We start from the raw sequence: 12,314 nt of genomic DNA, 5'->3' as shown, positions 1-12,314 counted from the left end.
GCCTTAAAGCAACAATACTACACCTCCAGAAAAACAGTAATAATAAGTTATTAATTTCTAAGATTTACTGTGTGCCAGGAACTGCTCTATGCTATTTTCATGCATTTAATCAGTTAGTTTTCCTGTGGTGTATGTTATGATTATCTTTACTTTTGTTAGGAAATCCAGGCACTGAAATGTTAAATAACTTTTCCAACGTCCCATTATCAGGCAACCAACATGTGACAGAGTCTGCATACTTAACTACTATGTATCACTTCTTTTCATATTGCCAAGTGTTATTTTGAAGAATTCAGTAAGTTAAAAATATCTCAGTAAAAATGTGTTTGTTGAAATGTTTCACTAGAAATAGCATTAATATTACAAAGCACTGTTTTAATGTTTGAAATGCCATCTACAAAGTCCTACGAAAGTTAAAATCCAAAAGCCACCGCTCTCTAGTTGATTCTGATTCATAGCAGCCCCATAGGGTAGGGCAGACTACAGCATAGGATGTCCACTGCTGTGAACTTCATGGAAATAGACCGCCATATGTTTCTCTTGCAGAAAGCAGCTGGTGGATTTGAACCGTGGACTTTTTTGTTCGCAGCCAACCACTTTAACTACCGTGACACCAGGGCTCATCACAAAAGTTAAAGGCTGAAGTTTCTCCATTAACATGAGATAGGCTTAGCCTGTGGAAATGAGTATATCAAGTAAGCTGAATCATTGAGGTATGAGTTTTCCAGCTGTGAATGACTCAAAGGACCAAGAGATACTTCACATGCTTGACATCCTGTTCTGATGGATACAGAGCACCGAAATGAACCTCTAAAAGACCTAGCCCAGAGTTCTGTTACAAAATCTAACCACAAGTACAAAGGCTAAAAATGCTTTTGAAGATAAGCCTTGTCATTCATGTCCCGTTTGGACTGCTAAAACCCCGAAATATGTTAGCTCTCCCTCTATGAACTTCTTTCCATAAAGGGAAGCAATTTAAAATTACGGAAATTCTCCAAGATAAATTAAGTACAGACTCATGTAAGAAAAAAGTGAAACAAAACATTACATACTTCATAGCTATTTTTCTGCAATTAAAAGTCTCAAAAGAAAACAAATCAGTTGACCTACTCTGGTCATAGTCATTGACATGGAAGAGTGGGTTTCCAGAGCCTTGAGAAAATCTAGGGCTACAGGGCTACAGGGCTGGGCTCCTTATGGAGACACGCTCCTTTCACTGGCAAAAAGGAAAGGAAGTGAGCCATGCCCTAAAGAGCACCACCAGAGGCATTCCAACGGATATTGATGATAAGGTCTGGAAGGTTGCCATCAACTCAAAGCTGGGAAAATTTGGGCCAGAATGCAACCAACCTGGAGAAATCATGTGAACTCTAGAGATTTCCCACTAACCTACACATTCTTAAAAAGTGAGGCATTTGAACATATATCTTTTGATCTTACTTTTTAACTGTGATGTACATTAACAAATACATACATTACACTGTGACCTGCGAATATACATAATCTTATCAGAAGAACCTTCACAAAAGGTTTTGGGAAAAATGGGATTAAGAGATGATCGAAATTTTCCACGGATTTTTGGGCATTTTCTCAGATATAAAACTGAAATATATATTGCAGTATACTGAAACAATAACCAAATCAAACTCACAGCCATCGACTCAATTCCAACCCATAGCAACCCTATAGGGCAGAGTAGAACTGCCTCTTTGGGTTTCTATGACTTTAAGCCTTTCTCCCGTGAAGCAGTTGATGAGTTTGAACCTCTGATCTTGTGGTTAGCAGCTCAACGTGTGCCCACTAAGCCACCAGGGCTCATAACTGAAACAATACTTACCCTTAGTACACACAGAGGCCTTTGAGATGTTCTGCTCTATTCTACTTCATGCTCCAAACACACTGATGGAGAGAACTCCTGGTGTGAAAACCAGTGATTTAAACTCTGTCTAGCACAGGAGACCCTGAGGGCATGTTCTAAAATGAACTTTGGTCCTCACCCCATAGCCAACTTAGGACAACTCAGTGGAGCATCTGCTCTTAGGACAAGTGACTCGTTCATAAATGTTTGGGCAAAAGTCATCCAAAAGAGAGTCTCACCCAAGTCTGGCCATTCCTTACTGTGCTAGCATCCTGCCTACTCCTTAATACTCTGGCACCACCTCTGTGCGTGGCCCTTGTGTCATATCATTATGAAGGAGTATATCCATCTCCATGGTTTCCTATATGCTTGAATGATACTTACTCATAATCTATCTCTCCAAATTCCAATTCCTAACATTCACCTGCGTTTTACAAATTTCCACGTGAATTGTTCCATGGATTTCAAATTCAGTCAAAAATTGCAGTTATATTTTAATGTCTCCCCCCCCCCAACTCCTCACTGAAATTTACTTATTTGCTCATCTTATCTCAAAGAACGACACCACGCTCCAGTCTGTTCCTGTGCTACCTACATATCTGTGGGTCATTTTAAATGTCCCTTCCTTTTGCCTCTACATTCAGTGGATAACAAATTTTGCTTTCTCAGGACCTAACGGCAATCAGGTAAACATTTAACAATCAGCTATCCAGGGGGAGAGCTTGCAGGGTAGCCTATATCTTTGATTTAAATATCTTTATCGTGGCCAATTCCAAGCAATGATCCTGAAGTCACTAAATAGGGGTCAAAAGGAGAGGTGCACACACAGGCAGCTGCAACCACTCAAAACAATTTCCTTCTTTCCATGTCAGTCTTCTTCCTCCGAAATTAATGTGATGGACTCTTTATGAACCTCCTGGTCTCCATTTCATATTCCTTCCCTCAGTCTGACACACTATATCTTTCCAAACTCCCTGCCTCGAGTCAATGCCAACTCACAAAGACTCTGTAGGAGAGGGTAGAACTGTCCCTGTGAATTTCTGAGACTGTCACTCTTTACAGCAGTAGACAGCCCATCATCTCCCAAAGAAGTAGTCAATTTGATTTCTGTGTATTCCATCTGGAGAAGTCCATGTGTATGGCTGTACTATGTGTTGTTGAAAAAGGGTATTTGCTTTGAACAAGTCATTGTTGTTGTTGTTTTTTTCTTTCAAAATTCTATCATGCTGTCTCCATCTTCATTTCTGTCACCAAGTCGATATTCTCCAACTACTGTTCCTTCCTCTTTGTTTCCAGCTTTCGCACTCCCGACACCAATAATGATCAATACATCTTGATTGCATGTTTGATCAACATCAGACTAAAGCCGTTGGTAGGGTTCAATTTCTTCATCACGAGCTTTTTGAATGGTGCATAAATGTGTGATAATTATGCTGATAGGAGTTCCTTGAAGGTGGATAGATACACATACAGAATTGTACCTCATGATTGATTTGTCAGTGTCTTTTGACAGTGGATGCAACACCATTCCTCTTCATTGTGTTATTCCTGGCACAGTACATCATATGCTTTTCTGACTCAAAATAGTCCATCCAAGCCCATTTAAGCTCAGTAATGCCAAGGATGTAGACTTTGTGTGTTCCGTTTATAACTTAAAAATTTCCTAGATTCATCTTTCACATATTCCAAGTTCCAATCAGTAGAAGAGATTTGTATCTGTTTCTCCTTACCTCGAGTCATGCCCATCGGCTAATGAAAATCCAAAGGCTGCATTCCCACAGGCTTTCTCTGACTCATGTCACCAGAATTTAGGGTGTTAAAATAATATATCCCTATTAGGAAAATCTGATCCATGTTCATGGAATTCATATGAGGCAACCAAGAGCAGGTTCAATTGAAGTCAGATATATTAGGCAATTAACTATATCGACATATGTGCCTCCAATAGCAAAAGAAATCATCTAAACATGGAATTTACTATTACTAACTAGTTGTCTTCAAACCAATCACTACTCACAGTGACCGAGCGATGCAAGTTAAAATATGCTTCAAAATGTTTTCAGTGGAAGTAGATCATCAGGTCTTGTGTGGGGGATACCTCTGGGCACACTTGAACCTCCAACTTCTTAGAGCATTAACCATTTGCATCACCCAACCAGGGATTCTAAATGGAAAGCACTGACCACTGCCGTCAAGTTGATTCTGAGTCATAGCAACCCCGTCAGGCAGAGCAGAACTGCGCCATTGGGTTTCCAAGACTGTAAATTCTTCAGGGGCAGACAGCCTCTTCGTTATTCTGCAGCTCAGTTGGTGCGTGTGAATCATCGGCCTTGCCGTTAGCATTCCACATCCCATTATGTCACTACTGGTCCTCCAAAGCATGGAACCAAACCAAGGCCAAACTCACTGCCACTGAGTCAGTACTGACTCACAGCAACCCCAGAGGGCAGGACAGAATTTCACCTGTGCGTTCCTGAGACTACGACTGTTTATGGGAGTGGACGTCCCAGCTTCCTCCTGAATCATGAAACAGCAGTGGCTAAATAAAGCAAACGGCCTCTGGACCATCGAAGACCTAGCATTGCAGTTAAGATGTCTCAGCAACTTTCCACAAAGAGGGAAAAACGGGAAAAAGTATTAACTCTGGGAAATAAATGATGCGGTGCAGAGAAATATAGAAAGCAATCATATATTAAAAGAATGATTTTTACTTAGAAATTCATAAAGTCAAATAAAATATTTACTTTAAATAGCCTACAACTTACAACTTTATACATCTACTCCTCACTTATCAACCATCCCCTTCTCCAATATTTTACATGCATGATAATTGCAAATGTCCGGGGGCAAAGCTGAAGAAACACTGGCTATGATGCATGTGTCAATCTAGCTAGGCCATGCTTCTCGGTGTTTTGCCAGTTAAGGAATGCTGGAGTTATCCTCTATTTTGTGATACGATGTGGTCATCTTCCTTTTTCACATGGTGCCAATTTGTCCCCTCTCAACCTGGTCTTTGGACCCTTACCATGTCATAAGTCAGTCAGGAGCGAGAGCAGTCTGTAACACCTAGTGGTGTGGGTTACCGGGTGAAACCAGCTCAGAAAAGGCTGCTAGACAGAAACCTAGCTGTGTCAGACTTCCTCTGTGGAAAGCACCTCAGACGCTCAGAGCCACAGCAGTGGCTCCTAAAGCGGTCCCTCCAGGAGCAGCACCGACATGAGGCATCGCTCTTCTTGGATCTTCTATGAAACGCTACCTCCACAGGTAAGATAACCTATCACGTATTTCTGTTAAATGGAACCGAACCTTTGGGGAGCAGAGAATAAAATTTTATAAGGTTAGGGTCTGTTGCCTGCTTGCTAAGAGACAGAAAATTATGGTTCTTCAGACCACTCCATCCTTCCTCCATTTTTATTAACTGTCATGAGAACACCTGTTAGAAAGAAAGAAATTTACGAGAGCCAGAACTCTACCAGGATGGCCATTGTCTGTCCTGGTCTCACACGTTTTCTGCCTTTGACAATGTGTCATATCACTTTTTTCTCTCCTTACGGTGAAAAATATATGAGTATTCCTTTTCTGACAGCTTTCTGCCTTACATCAGCTCCAGCTTTTACAAGCTGTACTGTAGAAGGAATATTTATTTCTGTGAAGGCATAGTTTTTACTGTAGAAGGAATATTTATTTCTAAGGAAGAACAGAGGGTGCATAGGGATGTGGGTAGGTGATAGCAGGCTGGGAATGGTTTTGCTGAAGCTATTTGAACACTGATGGACATGGGCCTTCCCTTGGGCTCATTAAAATAGTGCTGGCAGGGAGAGGGAAGCTTGCACATTTGCCACAGAGGAGATGGCCCGGGGGTTGGACAACAGTTGGGATACAGCTGCCGTGCCTAAACCTAAGCAAGTATAGACGTCACACCAGAGTGGAAGTCATCTCATACCATTCCATGCTGCCAGATGTAAAAGGCCAATAGAGGGGAACTATTGGTGAGGGATGCCTTTAAAAGAAATGAGATAACAACTTTAATATTAATTCCATATATAACTAAAATTGTTGCTCTTGAAGTCTATGAAAGGCAACTCTTATGGGGTCAAGAGCTCAATCACTTTTTCTGTTACTCAGCAAAATGAGTGAAAAGAACACCAAATTCAAAGTCACTGAACTTCTTTACTCCAAATGCCTTTAGGTTTTAAAGAAAATGTCCTTTACAAGGCAAATTCTTTTCCCTTTATTTTCCTTTGATATTTCTTTTCCCGATAAGAAGTACTGCCCGTGATGTTTTGTATTCAGAAATGACGTTAGATAAGAATATGTACTAGCACGTAACACACATTCCTTAGAAAGGTAAGTCAGAAATAGGAACATTCCGTGGGGGGCCGAGGGCAGGGGCAGGAAGAGAGAGCACTCACCAAATGCCTTCTTGGGTTCTATTAACTTCAAGGTAAATTGTTCCTCCTTTTTCAACTCCTTCAACTTCTTGGCAACATCATAATGACGCCATCCAACAATATTTTCTCCATTTATAGATTCAATATGATCTCCCACACAGATTGTTTTAACTGAGTCAATAAGGCTATCAACTTTGATTCCCTGAAAAAAAGAAAAAATACTGTAACATATAATATAAAAGAGAATTAACTTTTAATTACATTTTTCCATGAACTGCTTGAAGTCCCCTTATATGAGTATGGAGGGGAAAGCAACTATAAAAGACTAAACAGGAAAGATGAGTCTTTTTTAATTTTTAGAATTTATTATATACCCAAGCTCATAGCTGGTTTCTATATTCGTTGCCATAGTAACTGTTAAGATGCTTTATGCAAATGATACAACTATGCTATTTCAAGCAGTGCATGCAATCTGTCACCCCAAACCAACCAAAGTAAACCCACTGCCACTGAGCTGATTCCAACTCATAGTGATGCTCCAGGGCAGAGTAAAACTTCCTCCTTAGCGGTGCCAAGACTGGGAATCTTTACAGAAGCAAACTCTTCGCCCTTCCCCCACAGAGGAGTTGGTAGGTTTGAACTGCCAACCTCTTAGTTTGTAGCTGAGCATTTTAGACACTGCACCCCAAGGGCTCAACTTACTTGTCATCACAAAAAATTACATTTCAAGGAAACCACAACTTTCAAAATCTGACACTACTTTATTATAAATCTTTATCAAAGCCACTGCCATCAACAAAAACAATGATACCCATAATATATCACTTAGTAAAACTAGAATTTCTAAACTGTCACAGAAAAACAAAGAAAGTCAAATAAAAGGCTAGTGTCTAAAAAAAATTATTCTAAAATCTCTTAAATATTCTGTTACCTAACCATTGTTAAGACTTTGAGGGGGGAAATGTTTTAAAAAGCTATATTTAACTTTTTCTAATTTATTCTTTAGTCCACTATACTACATAAGTTTCTTGTCTTGTTACATGCATGAACTCTATCAGTGGATTCAAGGTCAGCATAAAAGGAACCTAGAGTCACGCCAGCCTGCGAGCAGTCAGAAAGGTCACCAGAAGGATGTCTATGCAGAGAAAGGAAAGCAGTTACCAGAAGTCTGAAGAGACACAGGGTGAAAATCCAGATGGACAAGAGAAAAGACAAAGCCTGTGTAATTATCAGAAGCAGCAGCTCAGGATCTGGGATAAAGAAGACAGGATGGTATAAGAAACCAAGAGACGAGCATCATAAAGTGAATGACATAGAAGAAAAGCTGGAGCATTCTAAATACCCATCTATGGGTTTCCTGAGCTTCCGCCTTCCGAGTGGGCAAATAAAGCCTGAAGCAGCAATTTACAAAAGTTCTGATGGGTAGTGAAATTTGATAACCATACCTTATGAGAAATTAATATTATTGCTAAATGTGCTACTCAGGTACAAAGTGCTAAGAAGAAAAACAGATATATTAATATAGAAATATGGGAATTTTACATATATTTACGGTACTACATTTATAACAAATTTCTAAAAACATTTATGAACTTTCTCTTACCTGGCTTTCCACCTTAATGCTGCAAAACCAGGAAGAACCGGTTATCAAATATTCTTGAAAGGCAATATTTACATTAATAAACCTGAAGGGTCCCAACCATTTCAGAGATTATAGTATCTCCCATCACATTCATCCCACGTTTTTAGAGACCCCTCCTCTTCTCATGGCAGTAGAACTGCAGGGTGGCAGTATCCATGCTTCAAAGCCTTGAGCAAGCGGCACAGGGGTTGAGTCAAAGGTCTGATTGGCATGCCAGGCAACTTAGAGGTCTGAGCTGCAGACCTCTCGCTGCCCTCTAGCTTTGCTCGTGATAATAGACTAACATTCATATAACAATCGTAAACACTGTAAATAGTTATCCCACTTAATCTCACCACAGCCCAGAACTTGCTGCCAGAGTAGAAACGCCCCGTAAGGTGCTCAAGGCGGTGCTACTTCTAAGCAAACGGATACACCTTTTTCCTGTGGAAAGGTTGGTGAGTTCACATTAAAAAAAATAGACGTAAGCCTATCTTCAGTCCCGTCACTTATTGATATACAGCGCAGCCAATCAGATGCAATCTTAGGGTGTCAAGCGCGTACGCAAACAACTGCGCTAAATGCAGCAAACCTGATGAGCGGTTATCGCCAATTTTAGACCATTTTTTCTCTTAAGTGTAAGAAAGGGTATTAAAATGAGTGGGGAAGCTGGGCCAAGTAAGAAGATAAAAACGTATCACTTTCATGCGGCATGGGAGATTTTGACACTACAAGCCGACATTCAGCTGAAGTCCAGAGCGCGGGAACAGTTCTGAAACTTACTCGCAGAGGGAAAGTACCCAAACATGGGAAAATGTGCTACCTCCCTGACGGCATCATTCGGCTCTGCTTATTGATGTGAGTCCACATAAATATCACATAAAGATCATTAAGTCCAAGTACCGTTTCACCATGACTGGTGATCATTTGGAAGTGTGCTTGAGGCTGGCTGTCAGCAGCTCCTGTCCGGACTATGCATCCTGGCACATTCCATTCAGTGCAAGTCATCAGAGTAAACTCAGGTAAGGACAAAAAATGCACATAGTTAATTGTGTTGTGCAATATGGACTCATGCGATTATGCAAGGTACATAAACATACATTGCACATATTAAGAATTCTCTATGCATTTATGAATAAATTTAATTAATAAATAAATATAATTATGTTTTGCATGTTTGTCGTTGGTAAATCATTTTGCCTTGATCATTTTAAAAGTAGCTTGCATGCTGAAAAAGTGTGAGCACCCCTGATCTATATCATGACTACTAGATCTCACACATTACCTATTTCCCTAGCTCAACACTTCCATGCTGATTTTACCTCCCTCTGTTCATAGATCAGGCCCCCTGGTGGTATAATGACTACACAATGGACTGCTAACCTCAAGGTCATTAGTTTGAAACTACCAGCTGCTCCTCGGGAGAAAGAAGAGGCTTTCTATTCCCATAAAGAGTTACAGTTTCTGAAACCCACAGAGGCAGTTCTATTTCCATAAGATAGTTATAAGTCAGAATTGATCAGTGGCCATGAGAGTCCATAGATCATAGCTCTCATCCTGTCTCCTTGACCTCCTACATTTTCAGTCTTGCTGGTTCTTAGCGCTGGATAATTAAAGAAAGGTTAGGAATATATTATCAACATATTTCTAAGAATGAAAATCGCTCTAAGCAATAATTAATTTTAGTTATACTACAATAAAATATAGCAAATAATAAAAACTTTTATAGTAAAATATTTTGAGAATGAGATTTTTATGGTTATTCATAAGGTATTTCCATTAAAAATGAACTCAACCCTTCAAAAGTACAAATTTAAATTCCATTTTCCTATTATGCTATACACCTTATTTTTATTCTGAAGCTCAAAGTATAAGTCTTTTCTCTTAAACCAAGGATCAGTAGATTATGATTACAGACTAAATCTAACCATTACCTGTTTTTATTTAGTTAAATAAAAAGTTACAAATAACTTTTACATATTAAGTGGTTAAAAATCATCAAACAAATATTTGTGACCTGAAAATTATATGAAATTCACTCAAATTGAGGTATATCCTATAAAAGATTGTGTGGAACTGTACTAGATTAAAGAAGACTACAAATACATTAAAACCAAATGGAATGCATGAACTTGACTAAACCTGTGCTGAAAATGTAGATGAGAGGTATGTCATAAAGGGCATTATTAAGACAAATAATGAAACTGCAATAAGAACCATAAATTCATTTTTAAATATTGTTACCAACATTTGATTACTTGAATTTCATGACTGTGCTGTAGGTAGGAGAATATCTATATTCTTAGCAAATATACATTAAAATATTAAGGGCTAAATGGGCAGAATCCAGAGTAAAAACAATAAAGTCAATACTACAAAATGGTAAAAGTTACTGATTCTAGATTAAAGAATATAGAACTTCCTTGGATTATTATTTTAACTTGTCTATCATTTTTTAGATTATTTCAAAAACTTTTATTATATCACTCTTATACACTACTATACAAGTACAGTATTCAATTATCTCCTAAATAGGCCCATATGTTAGGCAGTTTGACTTATTTTCCACTCTCTCCTTTGCCACCATGTACCCTGTTTCTCTAAAGGGATGGTGGCTCGTACCCTGAGGCAGGCACATGTTTGACATGGCATTGAAAAGAGGGTGAGAGAAACACAGCTTTGGACATCAGATGCCAAGCTCTAGAAAACCCACGTATGTGGGCAAGCCTTCCCTGCTAACATTAGAAAGGTATTGGGGCATGTGCCTCATGTCCTGAGCATCCCCAGAATAATCCTACATGACTTTCCCAACTCTCGGATTTTCCATTTGGTCACCTTCTCAACCTTCAGCACAGACTATCTTTTGCGGAGCTAAAAATAGCCAATGTATCATGTGGGAAGTTAAATAAAGTACCATCCACAGTTAAGCAGATAAGTTCTCCAAGAGTATTTCTTCAATAATGACAAAGTAGATGCAAATGGAGAACTTATACTAACACATGAAATTCTAATACCAATTGGACTTTCTCTTTGGCATAAAGTCTAATGCCGGTTCTTAGCTTAGTGGTTAGGAATGATGGTTTGGGGAATAGAACACTTCATTCAAATCCTGAATTTGTCTAGTTGTATAACTTCGAGCAACTTATTTGACCTTTTAGACCCTGATTCTACATCAGCCAAAAAGGAATTGATAATAATATTTACACATCTATGTCTCACAGACATCATGGAATTATACATGCAGAAAGTGTTGGATTGATGAGTGTAGGTTTTGCTGTGTATATCCCCAATAATAACAAAATTAATATTTTTACTAGTTCATTTTACCCATTAGTTGCACTTGAACAAAAATCAAGTAAAAATAAACAAAGCAAAGCCCCACCCAAATAGAATTATTCCAAGGATGAAATGAGAAAATCTATACAAAGTTTGTAGTATACCGTAGGTGCTGTTGTTATTAGCACAACTACTTGTTACAATAATACTACTTATTGTTGGGAGTGAGTCTGCACTTCTTTTAATCACTCTTCAGTTCTTACCATTTTTCATACTATTTTTAAATGTCTTTTTCTAGCCTTACAACTCTATATTGCTATTTGAATTTGCTAGAGGATAATTTTTAGGGCAACATATAAAATAGTCTAAAATATGTGCAGGTAGAAATAATACTAAATCAGCATGTAAGTCATCAGATGTTATTGGGCTAGAGACTTAAAAGAACCTGCATGGATAGTAAGTAGAGACTAGGACCATTTTTTCCTTTTCAATATATTCTAAATCACAGAGGAGGTTTAAATTGAAGGTAAGAAAGTAAAGAAGGTGGAGAACAAGTTCGGACACATCAGAAGCATTTTAAAAGAAAGTGCCCATCCCGTCCAACTGAGGGACTCACACACTGATGAGCATTGCTAACTTTCGCTGACATGGTAAATTTTCGGAAACTTTACTCTGTTAGATCATAGTTTTGTTGGTGGTAGTTTTTGTTTTGTTTTGTTTTATCCAACAACTTACCTTTATAAAAGCATACCCAGCACCATTGTCTGTAATGGTGAGGCCAAGTGAATCCTCAGATTTATACACATTCACTTCTTTTTCAATTCCTTTCACATGGGCAAATATGAAGTCTTCAAGACCTATTTGTACTCCTAAGAGTCTTTGCATGTCAACTTTTGGTGTGTTTAAAGTACAAAACAAAATCTGCAGAGAGAAAAAAATAGATATATTTATTTTAGGTCCATTTCCATCAGGAAAACATTCTAGTCATTCATTAATGTATTGAATCACTATTGAACGAAACTGCCCCCAATTTATTATGTAAGTGGTTACATCACAAACTGTGTTTGTACGCTGGTTAGGAGACTCGAGGGCGCATTTTCTTTCAATGGCATTAGGGAACACCTTGAGGAGCCCAGTTGCTAGCCCAAAGATTCGAACCTATGAGCCA

At 38.7% G+C, this 12,314-nt stretch overlaps 1 protein-coding gene across 2 annotated transcripts in view; it reads right to left on the bottom strand.

The window, feature by feature from the left end:
• The window catches only part of GIPC2 (GIPC PDZ domain containing family member 2), a 92,404-nt gene that overhangs the window by 46,228 nt on the left and 33,862 nt on the right, over window positions 1-12,314 (bottom strand). For both annotated transcript variants that reach the window (XM_075557541.1, XM_075557547.1), the window contains exons 2-3: window positions 11,882-12,067; window positions 6,271-6,451 (exon numbers count right to left, since the gene is read on the bottom strand). In XM_075557541.1, coding sequence (XP_075413656.1) covers window positions 6,271-6,451; window positions 11,882-12,067 — 367 coding nt within the window. The remainder of the gene's footprint in view (window positions 1-6,270; window positions 6,452-11,881; window positions 12,068-12,314) is intronic.

This window comes from Tenrec ecaudatus, chromosome 1 (assembly GCF_050624435.1).
Source record: "Tenrec ecaudatus isolate mTenEca1 chromosome 1, mTenEca1.hap1, whole genome shotgun sequence".
Classification (NCBI taxonomy): Eukaryota; Metazoa; Chordata; class Mammalia; order Afrosoricida; family Tenrecidae; genus Tenrec; species Tenrec ecaudatus.
This window is presented reverse-complemented; position numbering and strand designations above follow the sequence as displayed.